Raw genomic sequence first — 22996 nt, 5'->3', positions numbered from 1 at the left:
CCCTGTGAACTTTTATCTTGTGCAGTAACCTTTTATGTGGCACCTTGTCAAATGCCTTCTGGAAGTCCAAATACACCACATCCACTTGTTCCCCTTTATCCGCCCTGTTTGTTACATCCTCAAAGAACTTCAGCAAATTTGTCAAATATGACTTCTCCTTCATAAATCCATGCTGACTCTGCCTGACCGAATTTTGCTTTTCCAAATGTCCTGCTACTGCTTCTTTAATAATGGACTCCAACATTTTCCCAACTACAGATGTTAGGCTAACTGGTCTATAGTTTCCTGCTTTTTGTCTGACTCCTTTTTTAAATAGGGGCGTTACATTTTCAGTTTTCCAATCTGCTGGGACCTCCCCAGAATCCAGGGAATTTTGGTAAATTACAACCAATGCATCCACAATCCCTGCCGCTACTTCTCTTAAGACTCTAGGATGCAAGTCATCAGGTCCAGGGGATTTATCTGCCTTGAGTCCCTTTATCTTACTGAGTACCACTTCCTTTGTGATTGTGATTGTGTTAAGTTCCTCCCCCGCATAGCCCCTAGACTACCCACTATCGGAATATTGTTAATATCCTCTGCCATAAAGACTGATACAAAATATTTGTTCAGAGTTTCTGCCATTTCCACATTACCCATTATTAATTCCCCGGTCCCATTCTCGAAGGGACCAACATTTACCTTAGCCACGCTTTAGTTAGCCAGGGATGGTTCTCCCTTCTCTTGAAGTGTTTCTCTTTCACTGAAATATATTTTTGTTGAGAGTTATGAAATGTCTGCCATTGCTTATCCAATCTTCTACTTTCATCTATTTTTCCAGTCCACTTTTCCCATCTCTGCCTTCATACCTTTATAATCTCCCTTATTTAAGATCAGGACACAGGTTTGAGAAAAAACTTTCTCACCCTCCAACTGAATTTGAAATTCAACCATGCTATGACCTCTCTTTCCTAGAGGATCCTTTACTAGGAGATCATTTATTAATCCTGTCTCATTAAACAGTACCAGATCTAAGAGAGACTGAGGGAGGGGGGCGGGGGAGAGAGACTGGAGAGGGAGAGAGAGACTGGGGGAGAGTGAGCGAGACTGGGGAGAGAGAGAGAGCGAGAGACTGGAGAGGGAGAGAGGAGCAGAGAAAGAGAGAGAGACTGGGGAAAGGGGGGAGATAGATAGACTGGGGAGGGGAAGAGAGAAAGAGAGAGAGATGGGAAGGGGGAGAGACTGGGGAGGCAGATAGAGAGAGACTGTGGGGGGGGGAGGTGAGATCATGACGGGGGAGGGGGGGCAGAGAGACTGTGGAGAGGGAGAGAGACTGGGGGAATGAGAGAGACTGTGGAGAGAGAGAGAGAGAGATTTGGGAGAGTTGTAAGTGGTTTTAATACCAGCCCAATATCTAGACGGACGGTTTGAATCACCCCTGCCTTATGAAAGTTCTCGACCCGGGAATTATTATTCAGAGTGTAAATGAAATGAGTCACAGACAGGAAGGCCCCAGTGAAAATTTGGTCTAACATACACTGGCTAAAACATGCACTACTAAACGACATCACTGTCTCAGTGGAGAATAAAATCCAGGTTACAAACAGCGTACATACAGTACAGAAATGAGACCTAGTAACATGCAGTACTTCCCTGGTGGGTTCTAACTTCACCCCTACCAATGAATTACCCAGTCGAAGCTCCCTCCCCAGAATAGCCCTGAAAAGCTTCACTTCTGAGAAAACCCTGAGCCCTTAGTCTCACCCAGCTTGGGACACTCGCGATCATGCTCACCACTACACACACAGTTGGTTTCCTCGCTCAGCTCAGCTGTGGGAAGTCACTGTCTGAGTTTCAGTCTCGGCGGCTTCTTCTGCGGAACTGTGGCTTCCTCCTGGTACATCGATCTTGGTGTAGCGAGAGCGAGAGGGAGAGAGAGCTCTCTCTAGATACAACCTGCAAGCTCCAAGCTCCAGGCTTCACTCCCACCTTCAAGCTACAAGCTTCAAGCTAAAAATAAAGTGGAAAAGGTCCTGTCTTTATGGGAGTTTTGCAATCCCTATCTTTCCCGCCAATCTTTAAAACCTCTTTGTTTCTAAGCACGGGTACTTAGTCAGTGATGGGCCATCCAACCCATATGCATTGGGCTGATGGCCCTTAATTCTGGGCATCTCTCCTAGTCTTTGTGTTGAGAAAGACCCGGCTCCTATATGGCTGGCCAGGCTAGTGGGTTCATTGTCCTGTTTTTCCTTCTGCGATGGAGGTGAGAAGTGCTTTTGCATATTAGAGTGGCATTGACAATGGCCCCCCCTTCCTGGCCGACAGCACTTTTGTCAATATTCGTGGCCCCCCTTCCTTTAGCTGTGACTGGTGGGCAAACCCGTTCTGGATAACTGACAGTTCTTTTGTCACAGCTAACTGCCATGCGGCCTCTGGAGTTTTAACAAAACAGCTTTTTCACTTCTCTGGGTGATCCCATCACAGGGAAAATATCCTCAGAAAAACCCATAAAATCCATGAAATATTCTCGACTGAGTCCATTCTTTAAACAGCAACTTTGCAATCTCTTCAACTCAGAGAGACTGGGGAGGAGGAAAGAAAGACTGGGGAGGAGGAGAGAGAACGACTGGGAGCGGGGGGCGCGGGCAGAAAGAAAATGACTGGGGCGGAGGGGAGATCGAGACAGGGGAGGGGAGAGACACTGCGGGGGTGTGAGCAAGACTGGGGGAGAGAGAAAGAGAGACTGGGGGCGGGGTGGAGGGGAAAGACAGACTGGGACGAGAGAGGGAGAGAGAGAGAGAGACTGTAGAGAGAGAGAATGGAGTGAGGGAAGAGATAGTGAGGGGGAGAGAGATATTGGGGAGAGTGAGAAAGAGAGACTGAGAAGGAGAGAGAGGGGGGCGGAGTGAGAGAGACTGAGGAGGAGAGAGAGAGAGAGAGGGAGACTAGGGAGGGAAAGGGGAGAGAGACTTGGATGGGAGGGGGGAGAGAGATTGTGGTGGGGGAGAGAGACTGGGGTTGGGGAGGGGGAGAGACTGGGGACGGGGAGAGACTGGGTAGGAGGAGAGAGTGGGGGGAGAGAGACTGGGGGTATGAGGAGAGAGACTGGGAGGAGAGAGACTCGGGGGAGAGTGGGAGAGTGAGAGATTTGGGGGGAGAGTGGAAGAGTGAGAGACTGGGGATTGAGAAACTGGCAGGGAGAGTCTGGGGGTGAGACAGAGAGAGACAGGGGGAGACAGGGGAGGCAGGGGGAGATTGGGATGGGGGAGAGAGACTGGGGATGGGGGAGAGAGACTGGGGAGGGGTAGAGAGAGAGAGGGAAACTGGGGAGTGGGGGAGAGGGAGACTCGGGAGGGGAGAGAGGATCTGGGGAGGGAGAGGGGCAGAGAGAGTCTGGGGAGGGGGGAGAGAGATTCTGGGAAGGGAGGGAGAGATAGAGACTAAGGGGGGAGAGAGAGACTGGGAAGGGGAGAGAGAGACTGGAGAGAGTAGGAGAGAGAGTCTGGAGAGGGGGCTGAGAGAGACTGGGGAGGGGAGAGAGAGTTAGAGAGACGGGGTGGGGGTGGAGAGCAAGAGAGACTGAGGAAGAGAGACTGGGAGGGGAGGAGAGAGACTGTGGTTGGGGGGTGTTACACTCATAATAAAGGGTGAAACTAAGTACTGTGTGTAATGGGCAAGTGTGACTTTAGCTCCTTTAATAAGATTCCAGAGTGCAGATACCTCTTGGGTGGCCTACTTACAAACTGTGCTCCCAAGGAATGCTGGGATCCCTTAGGACTCCAATAGGTGGGCCCTCTGGTGGTCAGGTGTCATGCAGGTTACAAAGGGTTAAATAAATAATGGGGGGCTGGGCGGAGAGACTGGGCTGGGGCAGAGAATTGTGCATGAAACACAAAAGGTTAGTATGCAGGTACAGCAAGTGATCAGGAAGGCTAATGGAATCTTGGCCTTTATTGCAAAGGGGATGGAGTATAAAAGCAGGGAAGTCTTGCTACAGTTATACAGGGTATTGGTGAGGCCACATCTGGAATACTGCATGCAGTTTTGGTTTCCATATTTACGAAAGGATATACTTGCTTTAGAGGCAGTTCAGAGAAGGTTCACTAGGTTGATTCCGGAGATGAGGGGGTTGACTTATGAGGAAAAGTTGAGAAGGCTGGGCCTCCACTCATTGGAATTCAGAAGAGTGAGAGGTGATCTTATTGAAATGTATAAGATTATGAGGGGGCTTGACAAGGTGGATGCGGAGAGGATGTTTCCACTGATAGGGGAGACTAGAACTAGAGGGCATTATCTTAGAATAAGGGGCCGCCCATTTAAAACAGAGATGAGGAGAAATTTCTTCTCTCAGAAGGTTGTGGATCTGTGGAATTCGCTGCCTCAGAGAGCTGTGGATGCTGGGACATTGAATAATTTAAGACAGAAATAGACAGTTTCTTAAACGATAAGGGAATAGGGGGTTATGGAGAGCGGGCAGGAAAGTGGACCTGAGTCCATGATCGGATCAGCCATAATCGTATTAAATGGCGGAGCAGGCTCGAGGGGCCGTATGGCCTACACCCGCTCCTATTTCTTATGTTCTTATAGACTAGAGAGTGGCGGAGAGAGATTGGGGATGGGGGAGAGACTGGGAAGGGCGAGACACTGCGGGGAGAGAGACTGGGGTGTAGAGAGGGAGAGAGAAAGATGGGGGAGAGAGACTGGGGCAAGAAAGAGAGAGAGAGAGAAAGAGAGAGAGACTTGGGGGGGAGAGAGAGATACTGGTGGGGGGGGGATAGAGTGACAGGGGAGAAGGTGAGAGACACTGGGGAGGGGGCTATAGAGGGTGAGAGAGACTGGGAAATGGGGAGAGAGACGGGGGGTGGGGGATAGTGGGACTGGGAAGAGGGTGAAAGAGATTAGGGAGGGGGAGGGACTGGGGAGGGGCTATAGAGGGACTGGGGAGAGGGTGCGAGAGACTGGGGAGGGGGGATAGAGGGACTGGGGAGAGGGAGAGAGAGACTGGGGATGGGGGAGAGACTGGGGAGGGTGAACGAGTGGTGGCAGAGAGACTGGGAGGGATGGGGAGAGAGACTGGGAGGAGAGACATTTGAGGGGAGAGAGGGAGGGAGAGAGAGACTGAGAGGGGGGGGGCGAGAGAGACTGAGGCGAGGTGTGCGAGAGACTGAGAAGAGTGGGAGAGTCTGGAGAGAGGGGCGAGAGAGACTCGGGAGGGGTGAGGGCATTAGAGAGACGGGGTGGGGAGAGAGGGTGGGAAATACTGGGGAGAAGGGGTAACGAGAGAGACGGGTGGGAGAGAGACTGGGGGCAGAGGGGGAGAGAGAGAGACTGGGGGGAGAGAGAGACTGGGGGGCAGAGGGTGAGAGCGTCGGGTGGGAGAGAGAGAGAGAGACTGGGGGGAGAGAGAGACTGGGGGGCAGAGGGTGAGAGCGTCGGGTGGGAGAGAGAGAGAGAGACTGGGGGGAGAGAGAGACTGGGGGGCAGAGGGTGAGAGAGTCGGGTGGGAGAGAGAGAGAGAGAGACTGGGGCGAGAGAGAGAGAGGCTGGGGCGAGAGAGAGAGAGAGAGAGAGAGACTGGGGGGAGAGAGAGCGAGAGAGAGAGAGAGACAAAGAGACTGGGGAGAGAGAGAGAGAGAGAGACTGGGGATTGAGAGAGAGAGAGAGAGACTTGATTTGTGAGAGTGAGAGACTGGGGGGTGGGGGAGAGAGAAAGAGAGAGAGACTGGGGGTGGGTGAGAGAGCGAGGTTGGGGAGGGAGAGAGAGAGAGAGAGACTGGGGAAGGAGGGGGAGAGACTGGGAGGGGAAGACTGGTGAGGGAGAAAGAGCCTGGGGAGGGTTAAGAGAGAGACAGATGGGGGCGGGTGGAGAGAAAGAGAGACTGAGGGGGCAGACTGGGATGGGAGAGATAGACTGGGAAGGGGGAAAGTGAGACTGGCAGGTGGTGGAGAGAGACTGGGAGAGGGGGGAGAGAGAACGGGGAGGGAGGGGGGAGAGATTGAGTTTGAAAAGGATGAGAGACTGTGGTTGGGAGAGACAGACTGGGGGTGGGGAGAGAGATACTTGGGAGGGGGCGAGAGAGACTGGGGAGGGGGTGAGAGAGACCGGGGAGGGGGCGAGAAAGACTGGGGAGAGAGGCTGAGAGAGACTGGCGATGGGTAGAGACTGGTGGTGAGTAAGAGAGATGGAGAGGAGGGGAGAGAGAGAGATTGGAAGGGGGCTGGAGAGAGAGAGATTGGAAGGGGGCTGGAAAGAGAGATTGGGAGTGTGAGAGAGCAAGAGAGACTGGGGAGGGAGAGCGAGGTAGACTGTGGAGGGAGGGGAGAGGCTGGGGGCAGACTGCGAGAGGTGAGAGACTGGGGAGGGGATAGAGAGAGAGACTGGGGAGCAGGTGCACACAGAGATAGATATGGGAGAGAGAGACTGGGGAGAGAGAGAGACTGGGAGGGGGAAGGAGAGAGGCTGGGGGAGGGTGGGGGAGAGACTGGGCGGGGGAGACTGGGGATAGGGGAGGGACTGGGGAGGGGGAGAGGGATAGAGAGACTAGGGCAGGGCAGAGAGAGAGAGAGACTGGGGAGGGGGTGCAGATAGAGATAGAGATGGAGAGAGAGACTGGGGGAGAGAGATTGGGAGGGGGAAGGAGAAAGACTGGGAAGGGGAGAGAGACTGGGGAGGGGGGTGGAGAGAGACTGGGAGGGAGAAGCAGTGAGACTGGGGAGGGGGGCAGAGAGACTGGGTGGGGGAAGAGAGACTGGAAAGGTTGGGTAGAGAGACTATGGAGGGGATAGAGAGACTGGAAAGGTTGGGGAGAGAGACTGGGGAGGTTGGGAAGAGAGACTTGGGGTGGGGGAGGGAGGAAGTTAGAGAGACTGGAAAGGTTGGGTAGAGAGACTGTGGAGAGGATAGAGAGACTGGGAAGGTTGGGGAGAGAGACTGGGGAGGTTGGGAAGAGAGACTTGGGGTGGGGGAGGGAGGAGGTTAGAGAGACTGGAAAGGTTGGGTAGAGAGACTGTGGAGAGGATAGAGAGACTGGGAAGGTTGGGGAGAGAGACTGGGGAGGTTGGGAAGAGGGACTTGGGGTGGGGGAGGGAGGAGGTTAGAGAGACTGGGAAGGTTGGGGAGAAAGACTGGGGACGGGGTAGAGAGACTGGGAAGGTTGGGGAGAGAGACTGGGGAGGGGGTAGAGAGACTGGGAAGGTTGAGGAGAGAGACTGGTGAGGGGATGTAGAGACTGGGAAGGTTGGGGAGACTGGGGAGGGGGTGTGGAGACCTACAGCTGCTGAGACCAATTGTAGCACGCTTACTGCTGCCTGGCTGAGACCAGCCAACTCAGCACTGACTGGAAATGGAACTTGTGCCTTTCCTGATCTGCAGTTCACGATATTGGGGAAGAAATTCTGTGGCAGCTTTACGCCTGCAGAAATGTAGAGGGATGGAACATCCGCCTGCTGACTTGCCACTGATCTCATCCCAAATCAAAGGGACAGGATAAGTTATATAAATATGGCAGTCACTTGCTCCTATAGCGACACATCAAAGACACCTGTCCCGCACAAGCAGCGGATCCCAGAGCGGCACGCTGCCGCTACGCGGGGGGCAACAGGAGGTCGAGATCGGGGTGACGACAAAAGACGTCAGGATTTCTTTTTAATATCAAAGGGCCATTTTAGAAATGGCATTGATTCCTTCTTGCATCAATTGCACATTGCTCTGCAGTTCAGGCCCCTCTTTAGCCCACAAGGGAACCTTTTCCTGCTCTCAGCACAAGTCGCTTGCACTGGGCTGATCAGGCGCTTTAGCCAGAAATCCTGGGGAAGCCCGGGAGCAGCCCTCACAATATAACAGGGATGTCAACATCACCCGGGAAACACGGAGCCAAGCAGCAGAAGGGCCAGGGGATGGCAAAATGGTGAGATTGTTGTTGCAGTTGCTTTGTGGGCCAGGAGGAGCAGGAGTGCACCTTTGGGTGTCCCCCGACTCGGCTTTCCCCTCCCCTCCCACGACTGTGACTGCCTCTGTTTCCACCACTGCCCATTCATTTTCTGGGTATTGTTCCAGTGGGTCTCCTGCTTTGTAGGACCACTCAATGGAACAATTTCTTTAGATGAATTGGCTGTCTCATGGCCTGTGAGCCGGCCTCTGGCATCCATGTGTCCTCAAATCTGCCCCCCAGTTTTACAGGAGCCAGTGATTCTGCTACTGGACCATGGAGAAAAAGACTCAACAACACAAATACCAGGCGGCAGTCCGCAGATGTTGGCACCTTGAGCCCCAAGTCAAAAGAAGGCAGTAAAAAAGCTTCCTCAAAATGCTTGGAGCAGACAGCAGGCTCCCTGCCCCCAGAAATAAAGATGGGCCAGCATTATAAGTCAGACTCCAGGGCTAGAAATATGTTCCAATAACAGGTAAACAGCGGTAATATTAACTTGATATCTTCCCGCAAACACTAATGCACCTCCAGTATCCCTACCTCTAAGCAAATGAGAAAGATAGCTCAGGTCTGCAGTTGCTACATGTGTGGCAGAGGGCTGCCCCCTGTTCCTGATGCTTGCAACATTCCAGGGAAGAATGCCAGAGATTTCAGAGTAGGAATGGGAGGTGGAATTTGGAAGTAATGAGCCACAGGGAGTTATGACTCACTCTTGCAGACAGAAAGAAGGTGTTCAAAAAAGTAATTACTGAAACTGCATTTCATTTATCCAAATCTAGCTGAGTGAATGCAATGTACGAGACCTGCCAACATACAGGTAAACTGCAATAATTGGTGCCCTGGACAATGTGTGGGAATGGGTGAATCAATTCTTCTTACATCTACTCAGGTTTCAGGGAGCGGTGTTGGGAAAGGCAGCTGGAAGATAGATTGGAAGAAGAATGAACGACTGTATCCCAGAGGGGACAAAGCACTTGATGGTGGGGGTCATGTCCTTAGGCAGCAGAAGTGACAGAAAATAATTTGGCATAGGGGAAGCTGGTGGGATGGAAGGTGAAGGTGAGGGGTCCCTGTTGCTATGAGAGGAGCGACAGGGGATGAGATCATAGGCTTGGGAAATGTGATAAATATGGTCATGAATCCTGTCAACTACAGCTGAGAGGAAACCTCATCGAAGCAATAGGTAGAGGGATTGAGTCAATGAATGCTCTTTTCCAGGCCTCGGTTCCTTCCTTCAACAATTTTCAAACATGTTCCCATCCAGCAAGATCCTGAACAACTTTCTAAGAATTGTTTCCCCTTTTTAATTCCATGCATCTTTCTTGGCTGGAGGTGGGTGTGATTTAGAAAGTGCACCTGAAGTACGAATATGTTAATTTTAAATAGTTGTTCCTTTCCACAGGGCAATAAATATTCAACCTCTGGATCAGAGGCAAATTGGAAGAGTTACCCAGCTCTGAAATCTGATCCCATAATAGAACACCCAAAGGACAAAACAACATCTCTTTGGACGGACCGACTGTTGCAATGTGGCTACCAGAATCAGCGCTTCACCCCTGAAGAAAGGTCAGAGGGGACAATCCTTATGAAAATGATTGAATGGCCAAAACCACCCAAGCCTGCTGTTCCCTTTCTGAAAAGCAGCGACCCATCACATGTTCACTTTGTTATTGTAAATTCTGGAAAGACTTTCTATGTTGGTGATCAGTTACAAGTGATGCTGCGTATGAATGATTTTGAAGGACACCCAAAGCAATATGGGGGTGACTATCTTCAAGGCCGGATCCACACCCCAGCTTTAAAAGCCGGTTCAGCAGGAACCGTTGTAGATAACCAAAATGGATTTTACTATATAAATTTTAATTTATCTTGGCCAGGGAAAGTTGAAGTGTCTGTTTCCTTGGTTCATCCCAGTGAAGGGATCCAAGCACTTGACAGGCTACGCAATGATTGGCCAGAGAGAGTGTATTTTAAAAGTACCTTCAAATCAGGGGATATCTCTGAGACCACTGTGTGTGATCTTTGTTTGCCTCAAACTGAACCGCTCTGTAACTTTACTGATCCCAGGACTGGGGAGCCCTGGTTCTGTTACAAACCACAGAAACTCCCCTGCTCTGCTCGTATCAACCATATGATGGGAGGCTATCAGCAGAAACTCTTAAAAGGAGAAGAAGGACATTATTTCCAAAGGTATGGCACTGAACATTCTCATTTATATGTTTGTTTTACTTTTCTTCACATCCCGAGCTCAGATTATGAGACAAGGATAAATTCACCAACCTCATGTTCCAGTGCAACTGAAGGGATCATGGGTTGGAGATGCGGCACTACAGTGTTGTAGCCTTATCTCCGATCCATACTCCTTTTCAGCATGGGATTGATGGATTCATTTTATAGAATCATAGAATGCTTACAGCACAGGAGGGGGCCATTCAGCCCGTCGAGCCTGTGCCTAGACTAGAACTAGGCCTATCTAAGCTGGAATGTCAATTTAAAAACTTGAACATGGAAAACTTCCGGCACTTGTCATAGCAAGTATTTGGAGATGAGTAGCTGTTGAGTGGGCAGCAAGCGGTTGTTAATTTAGTAATTATACAATGAGGGAGGAAATTTCAAAGGGTAAGTAATCCTCGGCCACTCTCGAACATTTCCAAGAGCTGTCTGAAGGGCATCATTACCCGATGCATTGGAATTGGTCAACTTCCTGTTTCCCAGACAGGGACTCTTATGTGGTACAGAGGGAGAGAGCTAAAACGCAGCAAAATCATAAAGTCTGAAACTTTTTTCTCGGGTGGTAAGTTAATGGGATAGATTTTTGTTTTTGTTCCAGACCCATGTGGGGTACCTCGCTCGTACTTCCCCTTATCCCACAATCTCTTCTGATGTACAAGCTGCACATGGTGCACCTTTAGCTTCCTCCCCTCTCCTCACCACAGTCCTCCCCTTGTGCCTTCCTCATTTCACACACCCAACAAATTCAACCTGTCCAGCCATTGGGTCAAGAAGACGGGGAGGAGAATGAAGCCGAGGAGAATGAATGGGGAGTGTGTGTGTGTGGGGAGTGTTGGGAGTGTGTGTGTGGGGAGTATGGATTGCCTCCATCCTTCCACTTCTTCCTCCTCCACATCCGTTTCCTCCTTTTCCGCTTCCTCCCATTCGCTTCTTCCACTTCCTCCTCCTTCTCTTCCTCCTCCACTTCTCTTTGCAAGCAGCTTGTTCCCTTTGCTGCCTCTGCTCCATCTCCATGCCGTGTTGTAGCCCAAGGGGGACTGGAGCCCCCAGGACTGGGAGCAAGTGGTGGTCTCAAGACCCCTCCTTTTAAGAGACAAAGGGAATGAAATTCCATTGCACCGCGTTTGGGGGGGTGGTAACATCCTGGAAGCTGGACATTTCGCGTCAGGTGCGGAAGACCTGCCCAACTCACAAAATTCAGTTTACCTCCCCTGAAAGTAAGTGCAGCACAAAATAAAGCGCTCCACTTCATTTCTGGGCTGGTAGTAAGTTGGACGGGAGCAGGCCGCAGCACTATGCACTGGGCCGTGTAGCGCTGCCGTATAGGAGGGGTTCTTCCTTTCATTGAAGGGAAGGGCCCAAGTTGCAAACTCTGCAGTGAAGAAACGGGTCTCCCTGGACCAGCGGGGAGCGGGGGTGCTGTGCCAACAGCCTGGCACTCAAGCAGAGTGGCGAGCTGACCAATCGCGGCATGGTCCCCGCGATCGAAGCGCCTAAGGGGCACAGATGATATTTGTCAGTTTTTAAATGGCCGCCACCTCCCCTTTCAGTATTGCCCGAGAGCGGCCTGCAGCATGGTTCACGTCCCCAGAAGCTGTTGCTGGCATTGCCTGGCGCAACTTCAGGGGGTGCTCCCCAATTTTTGTTCCGGGGCAATAACGGGGCACTGCGCACAGTGATGAGGTCATCAATACCAACGCAGTGGAGCGGGCCGCTATGGGTTACTGACGGCACTAAACTTCCGTGTAATTTAGTGGGAGTTGTTAGTGGTGCCACACCTGGGTGAAAAATCATTTACGGCCCGTTAGCAAACCACTGGGTGTGCTAACGGGAGGTGCAAATGACCCGAATTTCTCGGCCAAAGCCTTTCAAATGTCCAGCAGCATTCTCTCTGCACTTTAACAATGTTTTAAATGTCTTACAACCAAGACCCTACTCAAATAAACTGTACAGGAACCAGCATAAAAGCAACAATTAAAACTTACTTGAAAGTTGTGTGTGTCCCTTTAAGTAGCGTTAGTGTGGGTCCGTCATGCAGCTGAACACACCTTCAGATTTGTCTGCTTTGGAGAGGGCGAACATTCAAGCAGCGACGTCTAAAATAGCAGGTCGTGGCGACACAATCTGACTCGACAGCAAGCGCAGGCCACGGCTGCGCTGCCAACCTGCCCAAATTGGTGCCCGCACCGCTCCGCGCCAGAAACGGCTGGAAGCGAGAAAAACACTCCGATTATAACCTGGGTGGGCGGGGGCTGAAACTCACATACATAGCCAGTCATTCTACTGCCCAAAACTGGCAGGAAGAGGCAGCTGAGCAGTGGGTGGGAGCATAATCACAGACGAGAGGAATGGTCCTCAGCACTCGGGTATGTCATGGGAGGGGGTCAGGGAGAGCCTTGTGTTCCGCTGACCGTGTGCCCAAATAATACAATGCCACCTTGTATTGCTAAGCTTCCAGTCATTTGAAACTTTCACTTGTTACAATTCATGGATTGTGGCATAATGTACAATAATAATAATAATTTATTTTCAGTGGGGTCAATGTCAAGAAGCGCATATTACCCAGTGGTTCGGGTTATGTCATTGTTGAACCTTCACCTCGTACAGGTAAGAGCAATGTAAATTATTGCAGAATAGAGGTTTAGTATATTAGAGGGAATACAAGTAAGAAGAATGTTGCAATAATTCTTTGGTGCTGCAGATACTATCTTATATTCTAAATTTAATTTAATGTTTCATGCAGTTTCTTATTGAGTTAAGTCACATTTTGGGAGCAACCTTTTATTTAGTTCAAGTAGGATTTATTTTCTCACATGTCAGGTAAAAATCGGGTTGTGTTTCTGCTTGTCACAGGTTCACCTGAGTCAATAGCTCAAAGTGCTGGAAGTTCCAAGAGCAGGCTCTAAATAATGTTCTGATGTGAGTCCATTGGCCTAAATTGAATGTTATTTTTTTTAAATTTCAAAATATATACTTTATTCATATAAAAATTTGCACGATACATTGGAAGGCAGTTCAGTACATTTGGATGCTGATGGCAGTTCCGTTCAATACATTTGCTTGCTTTATATTTCAGGGTACAATTCAGTACAATCCAGGATACATTGAAATACAGTCATCAAATTACGTTACATGTGGCACTATACAGTACATGGAACGGGTGAGGGTACAGTTACATTTCTTTACAACATACATTACTAAACAGTTGCTGAACTTGCATTATACATGGCACTTCATAGGTTTTTTCAGATCAAAGGTTTACAAGTACAGCCCGAGGGGAGTTTGATACTGATTCCAGCCCCTGGGTTTACCGTGGTGGAAGGGCCTTAAACTGTGGCTCTTCACCACCGTGCCTTTGCGGCGACTGCACCAATATTTAGTGCATCCCTCAGCACGTACTCCTGGATCTTGGATTGCGCCAGTCTGCAACACGCAGACGTGGATATCTCCTTGCTCTGGAAGACCAGCAAATTTCGGCAAGACCAAAGAGCATCTTTCACCGAGTTGATGGCCCTCCAGCAGCAGATGATGTATGTCTCAGCGTGTGTCCCTGGGAACAGTCCGCAGAGCACAGAGTCCTGTGTTACGGAGCTGCTTGGGATAAACCTCGACAGCAACCACTGCATCTCCTTCCAGACCTGCCTTGCAAAGGGACAGTCCCAAAGGAGATGGCTGACAGTCTCGTCCGCACCACAGCCAACTTGGGGGCAGAGTGCCGTGTCTCTGAAATCCTGGCTGTGCGTGAAGGATCTGACGGGTAGGGCCCTTCTCACCACCAACCAAGCTACGTCTTGGTGCTTGTGTGAAAGTTCTGGCGATGAGACATTCTGCCAAACGAGTTCGACAGTCTGCTCGGGGAACCATCCGACAGGATCCATCATCGCCTTCTTTTGTAGGGTATCCAGGCCCTTACGTGCCGACCACTGCTTTATGGTCTTGTAAGTCAAAAGTGTTTTTCTTGAAGGACAGGTGCTGAGGCACGTTCCAACTGCTCGGAGCGTTCCACGGCAGCCTGGCCAGACCCATCCTTCACAACACCGGGGACAGATAGAATCTCAGCACGTACTGACACTTGGCGTTTGCGTACGAAGGGTCTATGCACAGCTTGATGCAGCCGCGCAATTGAATAAGTTATTGGCATATCAATAGCTTTCCCAGATAGCTTGGCCTGCTGTAACAGTGACAGAACAATGAACTATTGTTCTCAATCACACACTGGCAATATGTAGCCACCTTTGGATTTGGAGGTATACTGCAGGAAGGTGGCCCTATTTGAAACTCCAGTTAAAGCACAGGTGCCAGTTGCATGGAGGGCAATTGCCAACCAAGTCAATGCAGCCGCCCAGATCCTCGTACCCGCTGTGAACGTGGAAGAGATTTGCTGGTATGGGGAAGAAGGTAATGGTGAGTATGCGCCTCACTTTTGCTCACACTTCATGTGGCGTCTGTGATTCATTGCACAGCCCTGGAGAATTACTTCTGAGGTACCATTTAAAACACTATACCAATAATGATCTTTGCCCTATGCATTATTTCATTGTGCCAAAGCTGGATGCCACGCTCTTCTTGCAAATGAAGGTGATGACTGATGCTTAGGCTATAAGCCTGCTGTTAGGTGTCGAAGACACCGATTCAAGGCAAGAATCTTAACACAAGCAGGCCGTCAGATTGCTAGTTTATTTTTACTTGCATACAAGGGGAGAGTGCCCTAGACAAAGGCTAGGGTACCAACTCCGCAATCCACAGAAATTGGAACATATTTATACACCCGAGTAAACAACTCCTATCATATGTGATGGTTCCTCTTTTTTTTGTAATAGTGCAGAGTCCAGCAGTTTACTTAATTACCTCATCAGTGTTATCCAATGGATACTTGTCTTAGCTACCCTTTCCTTATTTTGGGCTAACCTCTCCTTGCCCCCTGTACACTCTGTCTAGTTTTTGGTTATCACATCCTCATTGTGATTATAATTAAACAGAAAAGACAGATGACCTCAGCTGCTGTAAGGTATTGCAACCCGTGGTTTCAACTGCTGACAGCTTGTTTGGTATAGTTGCTGAAGTAAGCTCTAATTCTTAGGTTGACCGAATATAATATCCCAGCAAGCCTTGCAATCTATGGTTGCTCCTTTTTCTGTCTTTCCACATTCCTCCCTTTTGTCCCTATAGGGACAATAACTTTTAGTCCAACTGAATTTTACAGAGTCTCTCCATCTTCATGGTTTCTTCCTTCTCTGAGGCTTCTGAGGTTGTGGCTACCATCATGGTGGCCACCCCCGCTGGTACGGCTGTAGCCCCTAGTGGCGCACAGCAGCATTTTATCAGGACTAATACCAAATATAAAGCAAAGATAATGACCTTGAATATGATCAGCCCTTGTACTATGGTTTGACCTATAGGCCCGAACCATCCGCCTGCCCAATCAAACATGCCCCAGGAACCTGGTTTCTTTAACTTTTCAACTTCCTTCCGGATGTGGTCCACTAAGTTACCTATTTCCTCAGAATTGTCAGGAATGTATGTGCAACACTCAGACCCTATTAGTGCACATGTTCCACCCTTTTCTGCCAGCAGATAGTCTAGAGCCATTCTATTTTGCAAAGCTACTGTTCTTATAGCCACCATCTCATCGTTTAATCCGCTTATAGCTTCTGCAGTGTCGTTTGCTACCTCTTCTAATATTCTAGCCACTTTTCTTATTTCTCTTATGGCAAATGCTACTACTAGAGGGGGAACAAGGATAGAAAAGAATCGTTGTGTTTCTGTAATGGCTCGGCTGGATCGATAATGCGGGTGATTTGCTAGAGAGGATAAGTGACGAATGGATGGTACCACATGTGCCAGGTAACATGATCCTGTCCAGCCCCTTGGCAACCAGGGGTCGGCCTTGTGGCCACAAACAAAGTATGTTCCAGTGTACGAGGTGGTTTTATCCACATCAAACCCTTAGCATACCAGGGAATCGTTGAAAGTACCTATCTGGTTGACATATGGGACATCCAGTGTACAACCATAAAACTGAGAGGACGTATAAAGGGGAAACTCGTCAAGAGTACCCACCACTGTAAGATTATATTCGCACTGACTCGTGCCTACGAATATTCCCCCGGTCAAGTTCCTTACTAAACATATTGTCCCCGTCAGCCTTCCCATACCTGTGGCCCTGGTAAGGGTGAGGAAGGGAGGCTATTGGGAGTGGTCATACCTCGATTGGTACCACCCTTCAAAGGTATTCAGACGATATCCACCCCCCTTTCCCAGGGCTCTGCAGATATGGGGTAAAATGATAAACTAGAGAATGCCACCATCTTCCCGTCGCCCGATGGTGGGTATACTACCACAGACGCAACTCTTATCATCCTAGGGAATTGGCGTGTGCTGTTCTGGTAGATCTACCATTCTACTACTTCTGACAGGTTAAGTGGGATAGGTCTAAGAGGAATCCCTCCTTTAGAGTGGAGAGGGGTTTGGGTACATATCCAACAACCTCCTTCCTTGTTGTTTTCCGTAGCGTATTTGTGGGACATATACAGAAGGTGTTTACATGCAATTCCGGCATTACAGGTATTATAAGTGTCACAAGGAAACATAGTCCTAATGTCCATTTCCCTTTACTGATGGGGTTGGTGATTCCTTTTCCTCGTGTTCTGGAGCTTTTTTGCAGTGTGAGGCGTGGTTCCATGTTGGTCTCTCCTTTATCTTCATGGCAGTATTGGTGGTCAACAGGATCTGGAATGGACCTTCAAACCTTGGGTGAAGACTATTTTTCCTCTTGAACACCTTCATGTACTCGAACTCGCCAGGCTCCAAGCTATGGCATCTTCCTTCGGCAGGATCAATTTGGGCTTCCTTTACCTGGGACTGAAAGCCAGAAATACATTTTGTTAAAGCAATGCAATAGTTTAGCATATTTTCTTCCATTTTGTGGATATCCATTTGTTTAGCAGTAAACGGTGCAGAAAAAGGAAAACAATGGGGACGTCCCATGACAATTTCATGTGGTGATAATCCTTCTATCGTTCTATTTGTTGCTGATCGTATTACCATTACTGCCAAAGGTAACAGTTCAACCCATTTGAGTCCAGTCTCATCACATAACTTTGCTAGTTTATTCTTCAACATTCCGTTGTATCTCTCCACCAATCCAGCTGGCTGTGGGTGATAACTGCAGTGGAAATGTTGGTCGATTTGTAACGCTTGACACATTTCTTTCACAACTGTCTCAGTAAAATGTGACCCATTGTCACTTGAGAGTTGTACAGGTATGTCAAATTGTGGCACAATTTCTTTTAACAAATGCTTAGTGACAGTAGTTGTGTCATTCTTTTTACATGGAAAAGCTTCAACCCATTTAGAAAACACATCTATAATTACTAATACATACTTAAATCCCATGCATGGGGGTAATTCAATAAAATCCATTTGCAAATGTACAAAAGGCCCCATTGGATTTGGGTGGGAGGCAGATTCTACCTTTTCCGTTTTACCTGGATTCATTGTCTGACAGGTAACACAATTTTCACAGATTTGTTTTACAATTGCCGAAATACCTGGTGCATACCAAGTTGCCAAGATATAATCTTCCACCCCACTTTTGTATTTGTATTTATTGTTGGATTACAAAATGTCAAATATGGTAATACTGTTTTTTTTTAAATCGGACTTCTCATTTATGCTTATAGTGATTCACGGATCATAGAATGCAAAGTACTTGTTTTATAATTGTGTGCCCAACTCCTGGTTTAGAAGCTGAACATTAAAAACTCCAATCTTTTACTATGTAACTTCAATTTTATGATACTGTCTCTCATAAATTACATCTTTTAAGCTTCAGCTCCTGACTCAGTAGTTATGTAACTTTATTAAAAGGCTTCCAAACTCACAGCATCCAAAATGTTTATCAAGGAGAATCACCTGAAATATCTCAAAATCCAAATTCAGATATTGTACTGCCAATCTTTTATTTAAAAATCTCTTTACTGAGCTAGAAGCTTTCGCATCAAGGTTTTACACAAAGGGCATGGGAGTGCAGCCTCGAGAGACCATGCAGGCTTTTAAAAAAAAATGCATTACAACTTCCCTTCTCTGTTCTTTATCTCATTCCTAGGCTAAATTTATGTCTTTCAACCCAATGTAATCAATGATTTGTGTGTTTTCTTTTTGACAAGTGGGCGTGTCAAAAATTTTTTTAAAAACCAACAGGACCACGCTTTTTAAAAATTTTTTGTTCAACAAACCTATCCTTTGTTCATTTCCTAGCTCCATAACTTATCATCCGAATAAATCCACACCTGCATTTCTAACTTAAAATGTAATTCAATAAGGTTCACACTCTTAAACTTCCCACATACAGGACAGCACAACGAAGGGTTAAAAAAAAATTCACTCTGTTTTAAAAAGTGAGTGAAGCTAAAACAGACAACTCCACCAATTTCCCAAACAGGCTTTCATTCATTCCGCAGTCAAAATCACACAAGTACTCTCATTTAAAAACAGACATTCACAAAAGTCTTTCTACATTCAACAAAGCTTATTGTTTGGCCAACTCTATTTTTGGATCCATATACATGATTGATTTACTTTCTCTGTTAATTTTACGTGGGCTTGAAGAATCTGAACCCAGGCCTCTTTTCTTTTTGTTACTTTTTTCCCCTGGGTCTCTGTTTATAAGACACTCCTCTACATGTTGTTCTCTCTAAATTAAATGAACCATCAGGTGGAAATGGCCTATTTTCACTCTTAGTCCACTTTACCCATTTTTTTTTCAGGTGATCAATTGAAGACTGACCACAATTCTGGAGCATGAAATAGGCTGGTGTGCCCTTTGGTGGTGTTTTGCTTGCTCCGGCACCCATATTTAACTGGTTGAGATATCACAGTTCTCCGTATCACAGTTCTCTCGCTCCAAACGAGTTCTCTACACCCAATTCACCTGGCCGTCACGTGACCCATTTGGGCTCTTAATTCGGGCTCAGTCTGGGTGTTTGAGATATTGTTGGACACGAGTCACTCGCTGCTGATCAACCGATCACTGTTTTGTCTCAACCAATTTATACGTTTCTGAAACACAACCTCCCCTGTTGATTTCCCTGTTATGTCTTCCTAAGAGCTCATAGACAAATGTTATTTTAAACCTGAAATGGATCTTACAGATCACAGTACTTTTTGCCGAGAAAAACAGACTACACTCATGCACTGTCCAAGGAAGGGCCCCTTTAGCAACAAAAATGTCACCGATAACTGGCCAGTTAGGGTCCTTCCCTCGAGAGTCACCGTGTTCTTGTCCGTTTACTCACCGGCAAGTAGTATGCGATCTCGGTGGAACCTCCAAGGAATACTGTCGAAGACACCGATTCAAGGCAAGACTCTTAACACAAGCAGGCCGTCAGACTGTTAGTTTATTTTTACTTGCATACAAACGGAGAGTGCCCTAGGCAAAGGCTAGGGTACCAACTCCGCAATCCACAGAAATTGGAACATGTTTATGCACCCGAGTAAACAACTCCTATCATATGTGATGGTTCCTCTTTTTTTTGTAATAGTGCAGAGTCTAGCAGTTCACTTAATTACCTCTTCAGTGTTATCCAATGGATACTTGTCTTAGCTACCCTTTCCTTATTTTGGGCTAACCTCTCCTTGCCCCCTGTACACTCTGTCTAGTTTTTGGTTATCACATCCTCATTGTGATTATAATTAAACAGAAAAGACAGATGACCTCAGCTGTTGTAAGGTATTGCAACCCGTGGTTTCAACTGCTGACAGCTTGTTTGGTATAGTTGCTGAAGTAAGCTCTAATTCTTAGGTTGACCGAATATAATGTCCCAGCAAGCCTTGCAATCTATGGTTGCTCCTTTTTCTATCTTTCCATATCGGGTATTTCTCAGTGATATTAGCCCTGGCCTCTCAATTACCATCCACCTGGTGTTTCTTTTTCTTCAAGTAATGCAGACATCCTGGACTGCTGCATAATAAAGGCTGTTTCCTGAATGATGGTGATTGACGTTACATATTCCTCTAATTCCAGCACTTTATTCCTGATGTGCTTAACAATTGTATAATTATTTTTGGGCCTATCTTCGAAACATTCTCTCAATCATTTGATCTTTCTGCTATTAACTTTGATGTTTTATGGTTATGTGTTCAGATACCACCCTAATATTATTGCAAATTCTTTCTGATTACGTAAACCATGAGGCTAATATGAGGAGCCCTATCGGTCACATGAGTGTCACTAACAGTGCACTATATCTCAGGAAACTTTGCCTTTTGCTCAAAGCTTTGTACTGTCCAGGTGATGCCTCCTTTCCATGGGGAAAGTGATGAACATATTGCCTTCTTGCAAACATAACTTTCATTTCTAAGGAAAAATGTGCCCCTCTTCCAGATAACATAAGAACATAAGAACATAAGAATTAGGAACAGGAGTAGGCCATCTAGCCCTTCGAGCCTGCTTCGCCATTCAACAAGATCATGGCTGATCTGGCCGTGGACTCAGCTCCACTTACCCGCCCGCTCCCCGTAACCCTTAATTCCCTTATTGGTTAAAAATCTATCTATCTGTGATTTGAATACATTCAATGAGCTAGCCTCAACTGCTTCCTTGGGCAGAGAATTCCACAGATTCACAACCCTCTGGGAGAAGAAATTCCTTCTCAACTCGGTTTTAAATTGGCTCCCCCGTTGTCGGCAGGTCATTGTGCAGCAGATGGCGCATCTTGGTAGCAGTATTTCTTGTGACGTGGAAGCAGCAAAGATGGCTATCCTCTGACATATTGAAATATGCATAGAACGGTCTATAAATGGAGGTCTGGGGTAGGGGCCAATGCAGAGAAAATGCCACAGGTATTGTTGTGGTGTATCACAAAGGTACTCAACACAGGTCTATTTCGGAGAAAAGAATCGCTTATTATAAAGAACTTGATCAAGGGAGAAGCGGCTCTACACGAGTTCAGTAACTCTGTGTTCCAACCAGCCGTTCTTGCCGAGCAGCTTCGGGGCTGCTATTTTTATACATTCAAAATACATACAAAATCATGAAGCATATGCGCGAAGGTTTTCCATTGGTTGTTTCCCCTAACATGTCACAAGTCCTCATCTAGTTACGGCAATTTCATTGGTACATACAATTTCATTATGCCATTTCCGTGCGCCCCTTAGCTGATTAGTTATGTGCTACATCATTATTTTTCTATGGTTAAGCAACTTCTGTGAACTTCTTGTCATACAAATGTTTGTTTTCTACTACTATCTCGTCCTTGACTAAATCTTCTGTTAATTGACAGACAAAGCTGGGGTGTCTCAATCATTCTTTGTATAACGATCTTGTACCATGCCAATTAATTACTAACTGTTCTTGCAGCTTGTTTTTATAAGATTAATTCCCTTACTTTCCCTTAATTTGTCGAGTTTCGCCACGATAAATGTGTTTTTCAATTCCATCTGCCAGATACTCTCTTCTTGAGAGTTATGCTTTACGGTCCTACACTCAGCTAAGCTCAGCTACAAACCTTTTAGAAAATACTAACGTTTTTAACCCTTTCAGGTATCATTGCATCTGTATTTGTTGTCTGCTTCTGAACTCTCCTTCCTATCTAGGTCATGGGGTGCTATGCAAACCCCAAAAGAATTTCCATCAATAACTTTCATTTGTATAGCTCCTTTAACATAGAAAAAAGTCCCACAGCACTTCATGGAAGTATAATCGGACAAAATTTGATACTGTATCCCTATTACCCTGATGCGGAGGTATTCTAGGATATTGTCATTATCCTTTACCTCCTAATAAAAGTTTAAGGAATTTGAAACATTGACAAAGTCTGACTAATACACTTTATTAAATTAAATCAATAATATAATAAAACACAACTACTTGGCCATGCAGTGTATATGAGATAGAAGTACCATTACACATACCAAGGACTCGTTCAGGAGATCGCAAACGTGCCGTCCTGACTGCATATGCTGCCCTCAGCAAGACTAGATTGAAGTTCCGCAGGAGCTTCAGTGTGCTGTATCTTTTATAGGTTTATTTACATCGGATAATTGTGGGTCCCCATTGTCATCACATTCTATGTCCATGCTGTTGATATCTAAACTCGTTTAATGGTAAGGTTAGCTACGACCATTCATGTGCATGCCTTTGATGCCTTGGGTAGTTTATTACACTTCGGACATTCATCACAACTTATTAGTTTTCTGTAGCATTCCAAGTCTCATGTACCCATTGCAGAATGAGTGCTAATATGTGGATATATATTTTAAAAGCTTACTATGGCTATTAGAACATAAGAAAATAAGAATTTAAGAAATAGGAGCAGGAGCAGGCTATATGGCCTCTCGAGCCTGCTCCGCCATTTAATACGATCATGGCTGATCTGATCATGGACTCAGGTCCATTTCCTTGCCCGGCTTCCATAACCCCTGATTTCCTTATCATTTAAGAAACTGTCCATTTAAAATGTATTCAATGTCCCAGCTTCCACAGCTATCTGAGGCAGCGAATTCCACAGATCCTCAACTCTGAGAGAAGAAATTTCTCCTCATCTCAGTTTTAAATGGGCGGCCCCTTATTCTAAGATTATGCCCTCTAGTTCTAGTCTCCCCTATCAGTGGAAACAACCTCTCTGCATCCCACCTTGTCAAGCCCCCTCATAATCTTATACGTTTCGATAAGATCACCTCTCATTCTTTTAAATTCCAATGAGTAGAGGCCCAACATACTCAACCTTTCCTCATAAGTCAACCCCCTCATCTCTGAAATCAACCTTGTGAACCTTCTCTGAACTGCCTCCAAAGCAAATATATCCTTTCGTAAATATGAAAACCAAAACTGCATGCAGTATTCCAGGTTTGGCCTC

At 47.0% G+C, this 22996-nt stretch overlaps 1 protein-coding gene across 1 annotated transcript in view; it reads left to right on the top strand.

Annotated features, from left to right (window-relative positions):
• The first annotated feature begins 9276 nt into the window (after positions 1 to 9276).
• Positions 9277 to 22996, top strand: part of LOC139275551 (NXPE family member 3-like) — a 43345-nt gene continuing 29625 nt past the window's right edge. The window contains exons 1-2 of the mRNA XM_070892719.1: positions 9277 to 10097; positions 12673 to 12746. Of these exons, the coding sequence (XP_070748820.1) occupies positions 9277 to 10097; positions 12673 to 12746 (895 nt within the window). The remainder of the gene's footprint in view (positions 10098 to 12672; positions 12747 to 22996) is intronic.

The sequence above is a fragment of the Pristiophorus japonicus genome, chromosome 11, assembly GCF_044704955.1.
Source record: "Pristiophorus japonicus isolate sPriJap1 chromosome 11, sPriJap1.hap1, whole genome shotgun sequence".
NCBI classification, from domain to species: domain Eukaryota; kingdom Metazoa; phylum Chordata; class Chondrichthyes; family Pristiophoridae; genus Pristiophorus; species Pristiophorus japonicus.
The sequence above is the reverse complement of the archived record's forward strand: the minus strand, read 5'-3'. Positions and strand labels throughout refer to the sequence as shown.